Below are 21915 nucleotides of genomic sequence, written 5' to 3'. Positions count from 1 at the left end.
CTCATTATTCCTCCCGCTCTCTGCCTCACATCTCATCCATACCCCCATTATCTACACCATCTAGATTGATGCTCACCTCAGATGCTGTTGCAGTCAGTCTTTGGTGCCTGCAGATGACAATGGCTATATGCGTGTGAGTTGTGATTGTTAGAATGTGTGTATCTTTTCTAGTTCTGATAAAGGACACAGTCCAAAAGTTGAACATTTCTAGCATTCTGTTTCACTGTGCCTGTCTGTGACTCGACAGCTCCTCTATGTGGTCAGTAGCTATCTATCCTTTCCATGTTGTAGATATTATTTGTTCCTATATAAAGATTATTAATATGAACACAGAAATAAATAAAATAAATTGAACAGAACTTGTCATCTTACCCTTGGTGGTGGAGGCTGCCCATCAGCTGTACCACTCCATTGTCCAGATGAAAGGCGTTCAACATGATCACTATCAAGCACACACAAAGAAGCAAGCGCCAACCACAGTGTAGGAGTATGTAGGCATTCAGTTGGGCCACGTTGATTCTCGTCCAGCTTTGTCAAATTCAGAATATTCTCTGCCACTGCACCTTTTGTCACATCAGCCCATGCTTCCGACAACTTGCCCTTAAATGTGAACCAAAGAGATTTATTTAACTTTATTTGAAAATTTTTAATTTATTAACATCTGAATTTACTTAAAAATAACAAAAAATTTTATAAGACTGCATCTGTTAAATTGTGTCCTAAATTGTGTTCATCAGTTACAACTGTTAGAATGGAACTTCTTTAACAATATGCACACTGTGTAAAACTGCAATTACTTTTTAGATAGGAATCTAATAGAATACATACAGCAGCCATGTCCTTCATTAGTTGAATGATGACTTCAGCCAGTTTTCTCGAAATACAACCTCTCAGCCACCAGCGATCACCAACAAAGTCTCGGGGATGTATTGATGTTGCAAGTGTTACAGTAGTCAAACCTTTTCCTCCAAGAGAATCTTTTCCTTTTACCTTAACTTGAACAGTCAGTGCTTTTGCTATACAACTCAGGAACACATCCAGTATACCAATCCTGTAACATGTGTAGTCTCACTTTACTTACAGTATAAAGATTAACATGTGCAAATAAATTATTGCATTTATGTTTTACAACATCAAAAGTTATCCAAATTCACTGTCGCTTTGAAAGGACTTAAATTATTATAAGAAACTCACAAAGGTAACTTCTGTCTACATTTGAGATTAAGAGCTTCCTGGATGAAATTTTTGATACTGTTGATTTGGACCGGGGTGCACTGAGCCTCGTGATGCCAATTGAGGAGCTACTGGACCAAATAGTAGCGGCTTCGGTCAAGAATACCATCATAACAACCAGGAGAGCGTTGTGCTGACCCCACACCCCTCCTATCCGCATCCCCCACTGAGGATGACACGGCGGTCGGATGGTCCTGGTAGGCCACTCGTGGCCTGAGGACAGAGTGCTATTGATTTGGACCAGTGAGATCAGGGAATGCCTTGTCAAAGTGATCAGTTTTGTTATGGCTACTTCATCATGTATTATACAGTCATACCATGTCCTGGATTCCATGTTGAAACAGTTTTTGAAACTTACTTACGGTAATTCAAAACATCAGTGTCAAGTGATGTACCAGATATTAAAATAAACAGCTACTGAAGTACATCTAAGCAGTATGATTTCTATGGCACATGACATGAAAGAGGTTCAGTAATTGTCATTGTCTTTGATTTGGCCCTTTTCATGCTCAAATGTCACCTACGACTACCTTCTAGTAGCTTTTGTAGCATATTCTTCACTATGTCTATGCTGTGATCTCATGTCTGGTATTGATGTATTGACTTAAATTTTGCAAGGTCAAGGAATTATGAAAACAGTTTGTCTAAAAAGATCACAGTCACTTCTCTGTTCCTGCTTCACAAAATGAACTGGTCTGAAAATAAATTTCACATAAAATCCCAATGATAAAAGAAACTATTAATGATGTTTATGATGACAACAATGATGCTGGGAAAGCACGGATAATTGAAGCTCTTACATACCTGTGAATGTCAAACGGTGGTTCGTTGTCTCCAGGACTTTTGCTTGCAACAGAAACAATACTGAAGTCAGCTGGAGGCAACTTCCTTACTCCCATGATGTTGCCCAACACATCTGGCGACACTTCAGGTAGCATACGCCTCAGTAGTGAAGTGACCTGTGGTGAAAGTGACAGAAGTGAGTAAACAAGAAATAATGTAACAAAAAATGTTTCTTTGTGCATCATGAGGAATTAGAAAAATATACCAAGTAACAAACAAACTGCCCTAATCAACAGATAGGGAATTCCTGTGGTCAGTTGTAGGATAAGAAGTGAAAAACAAATTGCAGAATTACATGTAAACAGACTACAAAGATATTAAAATTAAAATGAGTTGGATTATATCTTTAACAAGCTCTGCAATGAAAAAAAAACTGGATATGTGGAAAAATTATTGTATAACTTCTGATTCAGACACAAAGCCATGAAACATGTATTGGTCTTCTTACTATACTGTTCTCCCTGCCTTTTAAATGACTGATGCAGAGCAGCTGCTCTTAGTGGGTCACAAACCATTGCCACTATGGCACACAAAATGAATGAATTTGGAAAGTCGAATCTTTAAGTTATAAAGACATGATGCGGACAAATAAGATGACCAAGTTAACAAATTTTTGGACTATTAGTAATAAGCTAGTGGTGTAATTTGAGCTTTCAAAATAATTAATGACTTTGCCAAAGCTAAACGTACCACAGACCAAAGAAATATGTACAGGAAGACACTGGAAAGGATAAATCAAACAACGAAAAGTCCCGGCTGAAATAATATTATGAAAAGGACAGACTGCTACTCACTGTGTAGCAGTGACATTGAGTTGCAGACAGGCACAATGAAAAGACAGCTACACATTTTAGATTTTGGCCAAAAGTCCTCCATCTGAAGCAGAAAAAAACACCCACAAGCACAACTCTCGGTTACACACACATGACCTGTGAAGAAAGCAACAGAAATGAGACAGTGGTCATTTGTGTGTGTGAGTTGTGCTTGTGTCTGTCTTTTCTACTTCAGAAGAATACCTTTTTGTTGAAAGTTAAATCTACAACAGTTCCTTTGTTGTGCCTGTCTGTCAGTCAACATCTTCTTTATATGGTGAGCATCAATCTATTCTTTTCATAATAATGGAACGGATGAACTGCTCAGTTCTTCGCTCAGACAAAGATGTGAAGGAGTGAGAAAGGTGAGTCTGGGAAGTAAACAAGTTTAGTCAACAGGAGCAAACTACAAATTACAGAAACTTAATGACTTCTGCTACAGACAAGAAAACAGAGCAGTTGACAGCTGTTCAGATAAATATAAGTGCATAGAAACACACTGTTTTTAATAAGGCAACGAACAAGGTTGGATATAGCTCAGTAGACAATTTGTAAGATTGCTAACAACCCACTTGTGCATCCTACAATTGAGTTGCAGACAGGGTGTAGGACTCAGATCAAATGGGACCAACAGGATATATTGTACATATAGAAAGACAGGCAGCAAAATTTTCACTTGTTTGTTTGACTGTTGAATGTTTGAATGTTGTGGAAATACTGAAAAACGTGAAATGGCACATGCTTTGAAATACATGCCACTTATTCCACAAAAGATAATTTACAAAGTTTCAAGAAACGTTATTAAGTGAACAGTCTAGGGATATACTACAGCCCCCTATGTCTCAGTCCTATAGGGACCATGAATAAAAGTTTAGTCTAGTTATAGCAAGCACCAAGACATTTAAACAGTCATTTTTCACATCCTCCATATGTGAAAGGGATAGAAAGAAACCTTGTAAGTGCTATGTATTTCTCAATGGTTTGCAGAGTCTTGTAATCCCACTAGATGATCAACGGATAATGCCATCCTACCGATACCTCTCATTACATTTACATCCAGCAGGATTATTGTGAGTGGGAGAGAAAGCATCTCCTGCTAATAGGTCATGTGTGCCTGTCAGCTAACAGATTTAAGGTCAAGTGGCTGCAGGATCACCTTCACTTCTATTTGAAGCCAAATGTGTTCCTCTCCACAGCTGACAGCTCAGCTCACCACCAGCCGCAATCCCTGCCAGCTACTCTGGCTTTCCACTGATTTAATGACACACAAGAGGACTGGGACATTCACCAGAAGTGGTTAGCACAACATTTTCAGGAAACTGACATTTGGTACACACAGTGGCAGCAGACATTTTTACTATCCACCAAACTCCAGTCATATTCTTTCATGCAGAAATTGGTTCCACTGTCAGAAGGCTCAGAACTACCTGTTTCAGACATTTATGCTTTGTTGGTAGAACATTTTTCGATTTAAATGCATATGGTTGCAGCTCAGTTAGAATTTTACCGACACTGGAAATCAGACTTAGAAAGGTACACTTCATGGTTCACAAATCTTTAAGGCTTGAATAGAAAATTTATATTCTTGAGGCCTACTGTAAGAAGAAAGTTTAATTACATACTTCATAATTCATCTTAGTTTGGACAGATATTTACACACACATGCTCTAGGAAAGTCTGATCCCTCAGTGGCATAGCTCGTACCTTTTAAATTTCCCAAGTCACTAAGTAACCACTTTCCACTAATTTTTAAATGTCTATGATGACCATAGCAAGACCAAATGAAGTACAACAACTTTCCTTCGAATCCTAATGTGGTAAATATGCCTCACCTGCCAGTCCCATGCCATTCCACCTTGTGTGGTTCAGAGGTATCAAACACAATGTTTTTGTTAATTTCCTACTTGATACAATGTTCCACTTTGTTGGGATTCCCATCATTATTATACCAAGTGTTGCCTGTGTTTTTGTAGGGGACACAGAGAAGTAGTACACGAAGTGTCCAACTATGTGTGTCTATAATCCTTATCAATAACATTACAAGAAGTGATTGCACAATGCTTCCACGAAAAATAATACCCTTACATGTGCAACTCAAGTATGTCCCTCTTACATTCTTATTTAAAACAGGTGTGTCTATCTCTATAATAAAACAATGGGAGTACTTTTGTATTGGCATTCCACCCCTGGACAGTGTGCATTTCAATTTGTGGGCTCAATGGTCATCATAAAACACCTTTGTCATGCCAAAGTTCTCTGTGAAGAACAACCAAGGGGCCAGGACATTGTTCTTTCTTGTAGTCTTCGATCAGTTTGCAGAAAATATTTCAGCACTTGATGCCTATTTGGCTTTTTGTTTTTGTATGTAGACTACTGCTAATACAATACCACCTTCAGTGCTGTGAGAAGAGGAAGTGGACACATTTTTTCCTTTTTCTTTTTCTTTTCTTTTCTCTCTCCTTTTTTTTAAATGTCCATCAGCATCCTGAGGCCTTTGCAGATGAAATTAAACTGGTATAAGACAGGTTTGAACAGCAAGTGCTTTTGTTTATTCCCTTTAGTCAATGGGATTTCCGTTAGAAGTGGAACATAAGCTTAGTGGTATCCTACATCACTGTGACAACATTAAACTTACTTTGATGGTGTCATGTTTGTGTTGATCCCATCTCTGACACCAGTGTTGCAGAATGACCACTTCTATGCCCAGAATTGTGTGAGTAGGGGGCTGCGGCGATGGGATCTTCCAGTGCTGTGGTGAATGCGGAGGCAAGAAGGCTAGTTCAATGAAGCATTCTTTATTATTTATTGTTCCTTGTACAATAGGCTGTTGGCTGTAGCCCAGGTGCTGACCACCGCTAGTGGTGGGAAGAAGATCCGGTGAGGCAGCTCAATGCCAAGACAGCCTAACGGCAACTGGCAGTGGCTGCAGCCTTACTGACACAAAGTTGCTTGTCTGCTCTGCAGCACAGTCAGCTTACAACTGGACTCTGCCTGTTGCCCCAGGTGTCTGGCAGGGGCATGTAGGCACCCTGTGTCGAACCCAGGACTCTCAACGGCTGGCTGTTTGTCAGACGATGACATCCAACGAATAGCCTCACCTCAGCAGTGCCAGTTCAAAGTGTGGAACCATCAGGGCTAACTGACAGCTCTTGGACCACTGGCTTAGCCTAATGGATTGTGCTGCTTGATCGAGCTGTGGCTGAACGGCTGCACATCTGACTGCTGACTGGCAGAGAGATTGCATTGGATGAAAGCACAATGCCGAAAAGAAACTACTGGCTGAACTTGGGGTATATACACTTGCCTTGGTCAGGTGTGCTGTGACAGAGGCTCAGTTCCCTTCACATAACTGGCTGTGAAACACTGCTCTATGCTACAACAGGTAGCAATCCAACTCACCACTGTGCATTGCAGAACACTGCCAGAATTTCTGCAAAACTATGCAGGTGGCTGGCCCATATACCTTTCGGCTGGCTGGCTGCCATGACCTGCCTAAGACCAATGCCACAATGTTGTTGTCAATGCCCAAGTGGAAGTGGATTCTTTCTCTCTACCCTGATCTGACAAACCATCTTACAAATTAGATGATGGCCAGTTATTTTCAAAAATGACCTGACAGAGAATTATTCCCAGCCTACTCTGGCTAAGGAGTCATTGACCATCTTGGTATTAAACATACCTTTTGGCATTTACCAGTATAATACAGGGTGTTTCAAAAATGACCGGTATATTTGAAACGGCAATAAAAACTAAACGAGCAGCGATAGAAATACACCGTTTGTTGCAATATGCTTGGGACAACAGTACATTTTCAGGTGGACAAACTTTCGAAATTACAGGTAGTTACAATTTTCAACAACAGATGGCGCTGCACGTGATGTGAAAGATATAGAAGACAACGCAGTCTGTGGGTGCGCCATTCTGTACGTCGTCTTTCTGCTGTAAGCGTGTGCTGTTCACAACGTGCAAGTGTGCTGTGGAAACCATGGTTTATTCCTTAGAACAGAGGATTTTTCTGGTGTTGGAATTCCACCGCCTAGAACACAGTGTTGTTGCAACAAGACGAAGTTTTCAACGGAGGTTTAATGTAACCAAAGGACCGAAAAGCGATACAATAAAGGATCTGTTTGACAAATTTCAACGGACTGGGAACGTGACGGATGAACGTGCTGGAAAGGTAGGGCGACCGCGTACGGCAACCACAGAGGGCAACGCGCAGCTAGTGCAGCAGGTGATCCAACAGCGGCCTCGGGTTTCCGTTCGCCGTGTTGCAGCTGCGGTCCAAATGACGCCAACGTCCACGTATCGTCTCATGCGCCAGAGTTTACACCTCTATCCATACAAAATTCAAACACGGCAACCCCTCAGCGCCGCTACCATTGCTGCACGAGAGACATTCGCTAATGATATAGTGCACAGGATTGATGACGGCGATATGCATGTGGGCAGCATTTGGTTTACTGACGAAGCTTATTTTTACCTGGACGGCTTCGTCAATAAACAGAACTGGCGCATATGGGGAACCGAAAAGCCCCATGTTGCAGTCCCATCGTCCCTGCATTCTCAAAAAGTACTGGTCTGGGCCGCCATTTCTTCCAAAGGAATCATTGGCCCATTTTTCAGATCCGAAATGATTACTGCATCACGCTATCTGGACATTCTTCGTGAATTTGTGGCGGTACAAACTACCTTAGACGACACTGCGAACACCTCGTGGTTTATGCAAGATGGTGCCCGGCCACATCGCACGGCCGACGTCTTTAATTTCCTGAATGAATATTTCGATGATCGTGTGATTGCTTTGGGCTATCCGAAACATACAGGAGGCGGCGTGGATTGGCCTCCCTATTCGCCAGACATGAACCCCTGTGACTTCTTTCTGTGGGGACACTTGAAAGACCAGGTGTACCGCCAGAATCCAGAAACAATTGAACAGCTGAAGCAGTACATCTCATCTGCATGTGAAGCCATTCCGCCAGACATGTTGTCAAAGGTTTCGGGTAATTTCATTCAGAGACTATGCCATGTTATTGCTACGCATGGTGGATATGTGGATAATATCGTACTATAGAGTTTCCCAGACCGCAGCGCCATCTGTTGTTGAAAATTGTAACTACTGTAATTTCGAAAGTTTGTCTGCCTGAAAATGTACTGTTGTCCCAAGCATATTGCAACAAACGGTGTATTTCTATCGCTGCTCGTTTAGTTTTTATTGCCGTTTCAAATATACCGGTCATTTTTGGAACACCCTGTAAGTTCCCAGTTGGGGTCACAAGTGCAAAAGTGTTTTCCAAAGGCTTTTAGAACAGTTGATAGATATTCCCAGTGCAGCAACTATCTTGATGGCGCCCTAGTTACATATCATACATATGAGGAACATCTGTGCAATATGCTCTGAGTTTTCACAGTCCTATAAGCAAAGGGCATTAAATACAATTTTTCTAAATATTCATTTTTTTCTAGTTTTATTCACCTACCAAGGATACATATTGGTAAGGAGGGGTTATAGTCCACACAGGACTATGCTGAGTTGATCAAAAATATGCTGATTCCCAACTCTGTGAAGGATCCCCTAGAGTTTCTTAGCAATGTTTCCCACTACGCCCAGTTCATTCCCTGCACCTCAAGTTTGTTCCCTTCAAATGTTCCACAGCTTGTCAGAAGGGGTTAGAAATTTTGAGAACTTGCCTACAGTCAGCCCTTTGCTTAATGAAGGTTCAGTTTTGGCCACCATAGGTTCTGGCTAAGGAGACCTCTCCTCGTGGCATCAGAGCCACCCTATCCCTTAAGTTCTTGGATGATTCCAAGTGGGCTCTAGCATTCATTTCCAAAATCTGGAATGAGGCTCAAGAACATTATTTACAATAGAGATGGATGCATTGGCTATCATTTTTGGGGTGCTAATTATGGCCTTTCCTTTATGGCAATAAGTTTCATTTAATTACCAACTACAAACATTTGCTGTCATAGCTTGTGTCCAAGGCTTAACTGTCAGATTGAATGGCTGACTATCTTCAATGTTGGGCCCTGTACTTACCCATTCTCCATATATTACTGCCCCTCCTATCAACATTCCAGTGCAGATGCCCTCTCCAGATTTCCTATGGACCCAGACTTGGAATTTACAGGTAGGAGATTATTTCAGACTGACTCCCTGGTTGAGCTTTCTTTGGTGGACTTTCCAATAGGTACTATGGGTGTCACAGTGCCATCCTGTCAGGACCCCCATCACAGTGTGTTTTCCAGTATGTCTGAACAGGATGGCCCACCAAATTGCTGGCCTCAGCATCACTGTCTCTCAAATGAAAACCAAACACCCTCCATAATACACAGTCCCTAGGTCCCCTGTTTCTATATTTCAATACTGTCACTGCTGTGACAGGAGAACGGCATAGTGCCACATCACAAGTGCACAGAGTTGCTAGGTTATGACCTTGGTTGCTGGTGGACTGGTATAGTGTGTTTATCCAGCTGTTGACTTGGACGCAAGCAAAGAAGAGCAGGGAAGTATGGTTTGTTTTCTGGTGGCTGAGGGTGCTGAAGTACATGAAATTCATCATTGCATGTCTGCTGTGTACAATAAACACTGCATGTCTCCGACACTTGTGCATGAGTGGCAGAGGAGATTCTGGGAAGGTTGTACACCACTGCAGGGCAATTTGTGTCCAGGACTGGCCCATCAATCAATTAGCTTTGAAGTGATGGGCTGGATTGATGGCATTATCCAGGGAGACAGATGAATCATCATACAGGATGAAATTCATGTTCAAACTGGCATTAGCCATGGCTCCATGCATTCTATCATCAAAGACCACTTGCATTACTGCAAAATTTGTGCACAGTGGTTGCCACACCATGTGACGGAGGGACAGAAGATGATCAGAATGGCGTCAAGTCTGAGTCATCTGCTGTGGTACCATGAGGAAGCGCATGCATTTCTGTCCCATATAGTGACAGGGGACTAAACATGCCACCACTTGTAGCCTGAGGGCAAATGGCAAAGCCAACAGTGGAAACATTCCACATCTCCCCCGTCAAAGAAATTCAAAGCTGTTCACATAATTTCCGGTAAGGTCATAATGACCTTTTTCAACTGCAGGGGTCCTCAAGTGTGGAATCGAAAACAAGTGCAATGCTATGAAGACAATTTGCAAAAGCTGCAACATGCCCTAAAGTCGAAATGCCCAGGAATTCTGTTGCATCGAATCATACTGTTGCACGATAATGCCCACCCCCACACTGCCAACCAGATGAAGGCTACACTTTAGCAATTTGGTTGGGAAACATTGCAACATCTTCCATACAGCCCCAATATTTCACCATGTGACTGTCACACCATTGGCGACCTGAAGAAAGACATGAATCTTGGTGTCAGTTGGAAAAGGAAGTGCAAGAGTGGATGCGGTTGTGGATCCATTAATGGCTGACTACATTCTATGAAACAGGTATTGATCATCTTGTTTCCCAGCAGGGCTGCCTTAATGCATGTGGTGATTACATTTGAATGGAAGCATTCCTTGGTCCTGTTGTGGTGGGTGTTAGATTTTCATTTGACTGCCCCTGCTATGATGTCATCAGCTCCAGTTTTGCAACGTCATGACTACTCCATTTCATCCAGGCTCCAAGGGTCTAGCTCAGCTTTTTATACACACCTTTAAGATCCAAATGTCAAAGACTATGAGGACGTCCATGTCTGAATCAGCTCTAAATGCCTTCCTAGCTTTTTACAGAGCACTGCCCATTCACAGCTCAAGTTTAAGAGGCAACCACTTTTCATGTGGACACTCCCATCTGGAAGCATACCTTTGGGCAAGTCCAGGGTTGCATCCTGGGGTTCCTTTTGGTGCAACAAGGCCACCAAAAGGTTTTGTTGGTGACTGCATGGTGGCGGCTCTGCAGACATCAGAATTAGCTTTTGATGTAGTGTGCCACCCAGATGTCTCCATGAACTGAGGGGCTACCATAGCAGCACCCACCTCCATGCCATGATCTCCACAATCTCACCAGAGACAACAGGTGTGTGATCCATCCATTTCCTTTGAGTCTGTTGATGGAGATCCCCGCAGACTTCAATCCCATTCACCATCAGTGCTATCACTGCTGCCTATAGCACCTCATCCTGGGCAGGAAGCTCTTGCTTCTTCATCTCTTCACCCATGCCAAGGCATTTGCTTCTGGCCCTGGTTGCCGATTTAACGAGCGAGGGATTTTGTAATCCTGCCGAATGTATCATTGGATGACATCATACTAGCAATACACATAATTACACCTATAACAGGCAAGGTCACAGTAAGTGGTGAGCAGATAGCATCTCCAGAAAGTCACTTCTGTCCAGCATGTAATGTATTCCTCTTCATGGTCGAATGAAGAACTGATGAAAACTCTGCAATAAATCAATTGTTCATGATACCATCATGTAACGATTGGGCCTGCTTGGGATCTGAGTATCATGATGTTTCAACTGTTGCTATAAAGCCCTATTTTGGTGGATAGTGATACCATAGAGCCAAGTGATTGATTTCAGTATCGCCTATGAGGGGTTTCCAGCACTGTGATTCCAGTGGTGTTAACTTCAATTGTTTTGATTGTAGTGCTGCAAAATTCATAAGTTCAGTTAACTCTTATGAACTATGCAGCATTTAGTCAGTGTTTCAGTGTATTCAACAAATTGTTATAATTGCCCTTCATGATCCCAATTGGGGACTTCAAAACACAGTACGTGTACAGGTGTAGATTTAGAAATCCAAACACTTACAATCAATCAGTGACATAAAATTCTTAGAAAGAACTGAAAAAGTAACAAACAAGTTATTGTATCAAACGTTCATCTTTCAGATTTTATTTGTAACAAAAATAGTGGAGCACTAATACTTTAATCACTGTGAGCCTCTCCATACACCACAGTGTTACACATTGGCTCCTCTCTGTCAATCTATGGTTCATGTATTTTCAGGAAGAAATATTTCAGAAAACTTCATTTAGTTTGTAAACTGGTAAGCTAGTATCTCTTTTACATCTTCTACTGAATGTGATACTGGGTAATCAGCTTCTCTTTTGACACTTTCCATTTATAATGCGATACCCATTAATCAGAGAAGCGTTTTTTGTAATATTTCCATAGTTAGTTTGCTTTAGTCTCATTATTCAGCTTTTGCAGACATTATTTTTAATAAATTTTAATTGATAAATGCTTGTTTTTTTCTCAACTTATTGTTTATAGCCTTCAAACAGAGGGATGAAAGTGAAAAATGAAATATTTATGCACTGACTCACTTGGCGCTGAACACGTGCAGAACCTGTATGAAGCAGACTCAATAAGTCTCTTAGAAGACCGTACTGATGTGCCAGGTAGCTGCGGCCAACACTGCTACCACTCAGAGCCAGTACCATTGACAACATTTCAAAACAGTAGGTATCAGCAGCTGGTTTTGTGCTTCCCTCTGTGTTGATACTTGCACCTTCTTTACTGGCATTACTGGAAGTACCAGCACTTGTCACTGTTGTTGTTGTTGCTGCTGCTGCTGTTGTTGATGTTGTCATTGCAGCTGCTGCTCCAGTTGTTCCAGAACTTGCATGCTGCTGCTGGCCTGAGCAAAGTAGTGTCTCCCAGTCTTCACGAACTCGCACTGCTTCTTTACGAATAGCTTGAACTATATGCACGCATACCTGTAAACCATAATATGAGGCAATTATACATATTTTACTGGAGATTAATGACTTTTCATTGCAATTATGAGTTAACATTTCTCACGGCAATCATAAAACCAACTGCACAGAAGAAAAGATTGATATTTGATCAAGCAGAGAAACAAGTTGGCTTTAGGAATGGATATAGTACAATGGATTATCTTCAAGCTTTGCCTGAAATTACAGCCAGTGTGTATGAATTCATGTGAAAGCTTTTGACCCTCAGTTTCAACAAAATTGGTACTAGCAAAATCGGACACATAAGGCAATTCACCATACATATCGCTGCTGAATAATATATACGTAGTGACTGAGCTCCAGTTCTTTTGCAGTATACTGCAGTGCAGTGTTGAGCTGTGTTGTGTGGGTGGCTATGTGAAGTATACGTATAAGTATTGTTACAGTGCAAATAGAAATCTGCTGTCCATGTCAGCTGCTACAGCGCTGATATCGCAATGAATTATTCTAGGGCATCAGAGAATTTTTGTGATTTTTATGTGTGTTCTAGTATTGTTCTTTCCCTTAGCAACAAGGAAGTTTTAGTTAAATTTTATCTGTACTATGATTATGTGTCGTCAAGCTCCTGTACTTGCTGTTTCTTTGTAAAGAGTTTAACTCTTTAGACAAAAGCAACAGAGAGACAGTTTGCTTACATAATGATAAGCCATTTCACGCACCTACAGGCTAGACGACAAATTGGACAACAAGAATCTAGCAGTACGAGCATCATGGTGACTCCAACTTGAAACAACAGGAGGTTTGACTACCCCCGAGCTGGTATGATGAATTAATCAGTGGCAATTATCTTGTCAATTTCGTGACTGCCCCCATTCTGGCCACACAACCCAGCACTACGGTTTGTGCAAATGGAAGCCAGTTTCCTCTAAGTGTGTATTGTGGCAGACTCCCCTAAATTTGCTTTGGTCATTAGTCAGCTGGAGCAACATTATGCTGCTGAAGTGGAAGATTTGATCATTACACCACTCCGAGTCAACATGTACGAAAAGCTAACATCAGAATTGTCACATTGGTTTTCCACATCACAATAGGAATGCCTCCAACAAGTGTTAACCCAAGAGGATATAGAGGAGCTAAACCCTTGCCATTATTTAAGGCATTTGCACAGCAAGTTGGGCACTGGAACGGTGCTGGGCACTTTGTGAAGCAACCACTTGCTGCCACATATGAAAGCCATAAGACTGTCACAGATGGAGCTGCCTTTGGAATCAGTGGTTGACTTGACTGACAGGATAGCAGATGCTATAGTTCCTGTTCTAACTGATGAATTGGTCACTATGTGTAATGAAGAGCTGACAGCGTCATGTTCTTGGCCCAACTGGTGCACTGGCTGTGACATGGCTCCGCCTAGTTCAACAACAATCACATGGGCGCATTATGCCAATCTGGCAGCTAAGGTCGAGGCCCTCACCAAGCAAATAGATGAGTTGGTATCCCGGTACTGCAGCCATGGCGACACAAACCAGTACTGCAGAAGGTCTAGAAGTCGTTTCTCCACCACCTCATCAACATCCAAACAAGACCAGCACTAAGTCTGCATTAAGACAGTCGTTTTTCCCTCACGCAATCTGCGAGTGGAACAGAGGGGGGGGAATGACTTTGACGCGAATTGTGCCCTCCGCCACACACTGCCTGGTGGCTAGCGGAGTATATATGTAGATGTAGATTTAGATCTGAGGGCCAGACACACAAGTGCACATCACCATGCACATACCCAAATGCCAGCAGCAGTCAGATGTAGGTGCTGCCTCTGGTTGCCAAGTGTCATCCCAGCACCTTTTCATCAGTGACTGAAAGTCAGGCTGCAAATATTTAGTGAATACCAGGTCAGACTTGTGTATCCTCCTCCAGAGACTGCTATGTTGTTGTAGACCAGCAATCTTATTCCACTTGCCCCCTCCAAACAACTCTTCAATGTAAGGAATTGGACCTGGGGCTGTGCTGAGTGTTCATATGGAATTTTATGATCATGGATGTCACTGAGCCCATCATCAGTGCTGATCTGTTGGCATACTACCACCCCCTACTGGGCATGGTGAATGCACAATTGTTGGATGGCTTACCCAGCTCAGCAACTTCAGTTTTTTGTCACTGTGCAGTGGTGCACATAGCCAAAGTCGTGCAGGTGGGTGCTGGGGAGTACACATGCCTACTACAATGGTTGCTGACCTTGGCACAACCCCCTGGAGCACCAAAAGAGGCATGTCATGACACTGTACATCAAGACTACAGACATGACCATGACATCTGGTCTCAGATCGGTTAGCAGTCGCAAAGGTAGAATTTAATGCCATGTAGAGAGAGGGGATCACACAGCCACCCACTGGTCCATGGCCCTCTCCCTTACATCTGGTGCCAAAGAAAGATGAAGCATGACATCTATGCGGATATTGCTGTGTCTTAAATGCATAGAAGGTGCCAGATCTGTATACCGTTTCTCTACTGTGGGATTACAACTATGCATTATGTGGCACGACAATTTTTTGTGTACTAGACTGTGTTAAGGGATGTACACAGGTACCTGTAGCAGAAGAAAACATTCCAAAAACTGCCATCATCATCCCATTTGGACTGTTTGAGAGTCTGTATATGAAAATTTGATCTGCAAAATGCCACACAAACATGGCAGCGCTTTATTGATGTGGTACTATAGGGACTTCCCTTCAGTTTCACTTACTTAGATGACATCCTCATCTTCTTGTCAACTATGAAACAGCATAAGCAACACTTGATACAAATCTTGCAATGGCTGAATAAAAATGGCATGGTACTGCACACAGCCAAGCATGTTTTTGGATAGCCACAGACTGATATTTTTAAGGCAATGAATTTTGTCCAAGGGTTCACTTCCTCTGCCTGAAAAGGTACAAGGCATTTCGCAGATCATGCTCTCACATGCCGTTTGGACGTTACAATGTTTTCTCAGCATTCTGAACATCTACCACTGATGTCTGGCATACTCAGTGGCATTACAAGAACCTCTAGCCACAGCAGTCGCTGGCCCAAAAATCAAAAGGTTTTCACCAACCCAGTGGACTGACACCACAAGTTCGGCCCTATGAAGTGCCAAAGTGTAGCTTAATGGATGCACTACTCCTCACTCATCCAGAATTGGAAGCACCTCTCACACTTGTCGTCAATGTGAGTCAAAGGGGCCACTCTACAACAGTTCCATGAGGGCGTGCGCGAACTTTGGCTTTCTGCTCCCATAAACTGTCCTCATCTCCACAGAAGTGGAGCACTTACAATAAAATGTTTCTGCCCACATCTGCAGGCAATGGAGTTTATGATTTTTAAAGACCACAAGCCATTATATATGCATTCTGGCAGAACAACAATTACAGCTCACCTCACCAGCACAGCCAATTCATTTTCACAGTACAATTCATCACAAGATGTCAGACACATACTGGACACTGACAATATGGTGGCCAATTGCCTGTCTTGAGTCTAGCACTAGGGCTTTTGCCCGACTCATCGAGACACAGAGATCTGACTGACAGCTTCAAAACTACCTCAATGAGACGTCAACAGTTCTGAATTAAGGTCAGTCGATGTGCCTAGTACCAACATCAAAATACACTGTGGTATCAATAGCAAGTCCATTCTTGCCAGCAGCACTATGCGTGCCTGCCTTTGACAACCTGCACAACGTAAGTCGTCCTGGCATCAGATCAGTTGTTCACCTAGTCTTCCTTTGCTTTGTGTGGCTAAGAATGCAAAAAGACTGCTGTGAATGGACTGGCACTTATGTCAAATGCCATTTGTGGAAAAAAAAGTAATGTTTTGCAAACAAGTGTCTGTGATAACCACTCTCCAAATGATCATGAGATTGTTAAAATCAGTGAGCTGAAAATGAATGGCGTTTTTGCAACTGTTGTCAATAACAAACATGGAGCACCAAGGAAAAAAGACTAGTGCTCTTTTACTAACCAACAGTCATGGCAGAAATCTGTCCAGTATATTCTGAGAGAAAAATCGTGACATAGCAGTGACTAGTGTAGACAGCTAGGACAGCTTGTTGGTTGTCACGCCCACATGGAATGCAGCTCAGTGACTGCAGCTTCGCTTGTAGATCTTGTGACTGGTTTCAAAGGTAGCCCTGCCTTCTATGGCATAGGTGATGTTTGTGACCAGACTGGAGTAGCTGGTGATAGTAGTATGTATGGGTCACAAACATCACCTATCCCATCCAAGGCAGGGCTACCTGTGAAACCAGCCATGTGATCTACAAGCTGAGCTGCAACTACTGTACTGCATTCTATGTGGGCATGACAACCAACATCCGCATGAGTGGCCACTGGCAAACTGTGGCCAAGAAACAAGTGGACAACCCTGTTGCCGAGCATGCTGCCAAACATGACATCCCTCATTTCAATGACTACTTCACAGTCTGTGTCATATAGATCCTTCCCACCAACACCAGCTTTTCTGAATTGCACAGATGGGAATTTCCCTGCAATATATCCTACGTTCCTGTAACCCTCCAGGCATCAACCTTCGTTAGTCATTGTCCTCTTCCATCTAGACCATTCCATGTTCCCATTCCAGCACTACACAGCCCTCATTCCACCATTTCTCTGCTTTTGATCCCCCCCGTCTAACAAACTCTCAGCTTCTACATCTACATGACTACTCTGCAATTCACATTTAAGTGCTTGGCAGAGGGTTCGTCGAACCACAATCATACTATCTCTCTACCATTCCACTCCCGAACAGTGCGCGGGAAAAACGAACACCTAAACCTTTCTGTTCGAGCTCTGATTTCTCTTATTTTATTTTGATGATCATTCCTACCTATGTAGGTTGGGCTCAACAAAATATTTTCGCATTCGGAAGAGAAAGTTGGTGACTGAAATTTCGTAAACAGATCTCGCCGCGACGAGAAACGTCTTTGCTGTAATGACTTCCATCCCAATTCGCGTATCATATCTGCCACACTCTCTCCCCTACTACGTGATAATACAAAACGAGCTGCCCTTTTTTGCACCCTTTCGACGTCCTCCGTCAATCCCACCTGGTAAGGATCCCACACTGCGCAGCAATATTCTAACAGAGGACGAACGAGTGTAGTGTAAGCTGTCTCTTTAGAGGACTTGTTGCATCTTCTAAGTGTCCTGCCAATGAAATGCAACGTTTGGTTCGCCTTCCCCACAATATTATCTATGTGGTCTTTCCAACTGAAGTTGTTCGTAATTTTAACACCCAGGTACTTAGTTGAATTGACAGCCTTGAGAATTGTACTATTTATCGAGTAATCGAATTCCAATGGATTTCTTTTGGAACTCATGTGGATCACCTCACACTTTTCGTTATTTAGCATCAACTGCCACCTGCCACACCATTCAGCAATCTTTTCTAAATCGCTTTGCAACTGATACTTGTCTTCGGATAGACGGTAAATTACAGCATCATCTGCGAACAACCTAAGAGAACTGCTCAGATGGTCACCCAGGTCATTTATATAGGTCAGGAACAGCAGAGGTCCCAGGACACTTCCCTGGGGAACACCTGATATCACTTCAGTTTTACTCGATGATTTGCCGTCTATTACTACGAACTGTGACCTTCCTGACAGGAAATCACGAATCCAGTCGCACAACTGAGACGATAACCCATAGGCCCGCAGCTTGATTAGAAGTCGCTTGTGAGGAACGGTGTCAAAAGCTTTCCGGAAATCTAGAAATACGGAATCAACTTGAGATCCCTGTCGATAGCGGCCATTACTTTGTGTGAATAAAGAGCTAGCTGCATTGCACAAGAACGATGTTTTCTGAAACCATGCTGATTACGTATCAATAGATCGTTCCCTTCGAGGTGATTCATAATGTTTGAATACAGTATATGCTCCAAAACCCTACTGTAAACCGATGTCAATGATATAGGTCTGTAGTTAGATGGATTACTCCTACTACCCTTCTTAAACACTGGTGCGACCTGCGCAATTTTCCAATATGTAGGTACAGATCTATCGGTGAGCGAGCGGTTGTATATGAGTGCTAAGTAGGGAGCTATTGTATCAGCGTAATCTGAAAGGAACCTAATCAGTATACAATCTGGACCTGAAGACTTGCCCGTATCAAGCGATTTGAGTTGCTTCGCAACCCCTAAGGTATGTACTTCTAAGAAACTCATGCTAGCAGCTGTTCATGTTTCAAATTCTGGAATATTCCGTTCATCTTCCCTGGTGAAGGAATTTTGGAAAACTGAGTTCAATAACTCTGCTTTACCGGCACAGTCGTCGGTAACAGTACCATCGGCACTGCGCAGCGAAGGTACTGACTGCGTCTTGCCGCTTGTGTACTTTACATACAACCAGAATTTCTTCGGATTTTCTACCAAATTTCGAGACAATGTTTCGTTGTGGAACCTATTAAAGGCATCTCGCATTGAAGTCCGTGCCAAATTTCACGCGTCTGTAAATTTTAGCCAATCTGCGGGATTTCGCGTTCTTCTGAACTTCGCATGCTTTTTCCGTTGCCTCTGCAACAGAGTTCGGACCTTTTTTGTGTACCACGGGGGATCAGTTCCATCTCTTACCAATTTATGAGGTATGAATCTCTCAATTGCTGTTGCTACTATATCTTTGAATTTGAGCCACATCTCGTCTACATTTGCATAGTCAGTTCGGAAGGAATGGAAATTGTCTCTTAGGAAGGCTTCTAGTGACACTTTATCCGCTTTTTTAAATAAAATTATTTTGCGTTTGTTTCTGGTGGATTTGGAAGAAACGGTATTGAGCCTAGCTACAACGACCTTGTGATCACTAATCCCTGTATCAGTCATGATGCTCTCTATTAGCTCTGGATTGTTTGTGGCTAAGAGGTCAAGTGCGTTTTCGCAACCATTTACAACTAACTGCTCGAAATAATTTTCGGAAAAAGCATTTAGGACAATCTCGGAAGATGTTTTCTGCCTACCACCGGTTTTGAACAAGTATTTTTGCCAACATATCGAGGGAAGGTTGAAGTCCCCACCAACTATAACCTTATGAGTGGGGTATTTATTTGTTACGAGACTCAAATTTTCTCTGAACTGTTTCGCAACTATATCATCGGAGTCTGGGGGTTGGTAGAAGGAGCCAATTATTAACTTAGTTCGGCTGTTAAGTATAACCTCCACCCATACCAATTCGCATGGAGTATCTACTTCAACTTCACTACAAGATAAACCACTACTGACAGACACAAACACTCCACCACCAATTCTGCCTACTCTATCTTTCCTGAACACCGTCTGAGACTTCGTACAAATTTCTGCAGAACTTATTTCAGGCTTTAGCCAGCTTTCTGTACCTATAACGATTTCAGCTTCTGTGCTTTCCATTAGCGCTTGAAGCTCAGGGACTTTCCCAGCACAACTACAACAATTTACAACTACAATTCCGACTGTTCCTTGATCCAAGCACGTCCTGTATTTGCCATGCACCCTTTGAGATTGCAGCCCACCCCGTACTTTCCCGAGACCTTCTAACCTAAAAAACCGCCCAGTCCATGCCACACAGCCTCCGCTACCAGTGTAGCCGCCAGCTGAGTGTAGTGAACTCCTGACCTATTCAGCGGAACCCGAAACCCCACCACCCTATGGCGCAAGTCAAGGAATCTGCAGCCAACACGGTCGCAAAACCGTCTGAGCCTCTGATTCAGACCCTCCACCCGGCTCTGCACCAAAGGTCCACAGTCGGTTCTGTCAACGATGCTGCAGATGGTGAGCTCTGCCTTCATCTCGTAAGCAAGACCGGCAGCCTTCACCAAATCAGATAGCCGCTGGAATCCAGAGAGAATTTGCTCAGATCCAAAGCGACACATGTCATTAGTGCCGACATGTGCCACCACCTGCAGCTGGCTGCAACCTGTGGTCCTCATGGCATCCGGAAGGACCCTTTGCACATCAGTAATGACTCCACACGGAATGCACACGGAGTGCACACTGGATTTCTTCCCCTCCTTAGCCGCCGTATCCCTAAGGGGCCCCATTACGCGCCTAACATTGGAGCTCCCAACTACCAATAAGCCAACCCTCTGTGATTACCCGGACCTTGAAGACTGAGAATCATCCTCTGAAACAGGGCAGGCAGCTGCATCTGGCTCAGTCAGAGACAGTGCCTGAAACCTGTTTGTCAGACGCACCGGGGAGGCTTTCTGATCAGCCTCCAGGGACGTCTTTCGCTGCCTGCCATGCCTTGGAATGACCTCCCAATCAACCACAGGCCAGGGCTCAGCCCCACTGTGGGCAGCAACCGGGGCAACCACAGCAGCAGACCGATCTGGGGACAGACGGGACGAGGTTGATATCCCCGTGATACCCAAGTCCGGCTCCCCACAGAGGTGCCCATTGGCAACAGCCTCAAGCTGCACGACCAAAGTCAGCGCCGCTTGCAGCTGTGAGTGAAGGGATGCCAACTCAGCCCTCATCCAAACACAGCAATCACAGTCCCTGTCCATTCTAATCGATGTTGAACAACAGTTACTGAAACATGAGTCAGTGCCTAGATAATGCAAGGGAAACACACAAAGAATGTATTAACTAACCTGTACAAATGCCTAACGACTGCGCTACAATCTGCCTGAATTTACGAGTACAGTAACTAAAACTCGAAATTACACCTCCTATACGAAACTCACACGCAATTTAAGTAAGAATCTATGAAGTAAACACTAAAGCGCGATGCTATAAATCTCAGATACTATAATACGCCCGAAATTTATGAATTAAACAATGCAAGTACCCAAAAACACGCAAAGAAATTAAGAATTAAACTATGTAACAAATAAGTAAGCTAGGGGTATACGACTTGCCACTGCAGCTGCTTATCCAATGGCGGCAGGGAGCTTCCTGATCACATTTGGCAGAAAATCGAAATATTGGGTGTGCATGACTCACAAACTATGCTTGGAATTAGGGAAATTAGAGGTGTAAGTGAATAACATTTACAGTAGTTTGGATCCTCACTACATTCTAAGACTTGAAATGATATACACCGTGAAGAAAAAATAGACAAGTGGAATAACTTTTATTTAAAAGAAAATTTTACATACTTCAGAGTAATACATCCAGTTCAAAACTATTAGAACAACTGAAGGAGAATATGTTTATAATTTGGAAAATTAGAGTTAAAAGGGTTCTCTGGCACATTAGCCAACTACGAAACTTGTTGAAAAGCATATATGGAAGCTTTGAATATACACCTCAAAGAAACTGCACAACAAAAATAGTAAGCTAAAAGAACACTAACAGACCAGTGTAGAACTGTGTAAATGAGAGATTTAGTTGAAAACCAGGGCTCAGAATTACCAGCAAACAACTGAAGATTGGAAGTGTG

General features: G+C 42.9%; 1 protein-coding gene across 1 annotated transcript in view; it reads right to left on the bottom strand.

The window, feature by feature from the left end:
- Positions 1-21915, bottom strand: part of LOC126260545 (E3 ubiquitin-protein ligase MYCBP2-like) — a 389869-nt gene that overhangs the window by 77736 nt on the left and 290218 nt on the right. Inside the window, exons 29-32 of the mRNA XM_049957880.1 lie at positions 12162-12554; positions 2038-2192; positions 829-1051; positions 373-600 (exon numbers count right to left, since the gene is read on the bottom strand). Of these exons, the coding sequence (XP_049813837.1) occupies positions 373-600; positions 829-1051; positions 2038-2192; positions 12162-12554 (999 nt within the window). The remainder of the gene's footprint in view (positions 1-372; positions 601-828; positions 1052-2037; positions 2193-12161; positions 12555-21915) is intronic.

The sequence above is a fragment of the Schistocerca nitens genome, chromosome 5, assembly GCF_023898315.1.
Source record: "Schistocerca nitens isolate TAMUIC-IGC-003100 chromosome 5, iqSchNite1.1, whole genome shotgun sequence".
NCBI lineage: Eukaryota > Metazoa > Arthropoda > Insecta > Orthoptera > Acrididae > Schistocerca > Schistocerca nitens.
Note: the sequence above shows the minus strand (reverse complement) of the source record. Positions and strands in the feature narration are given on the sequence as shown.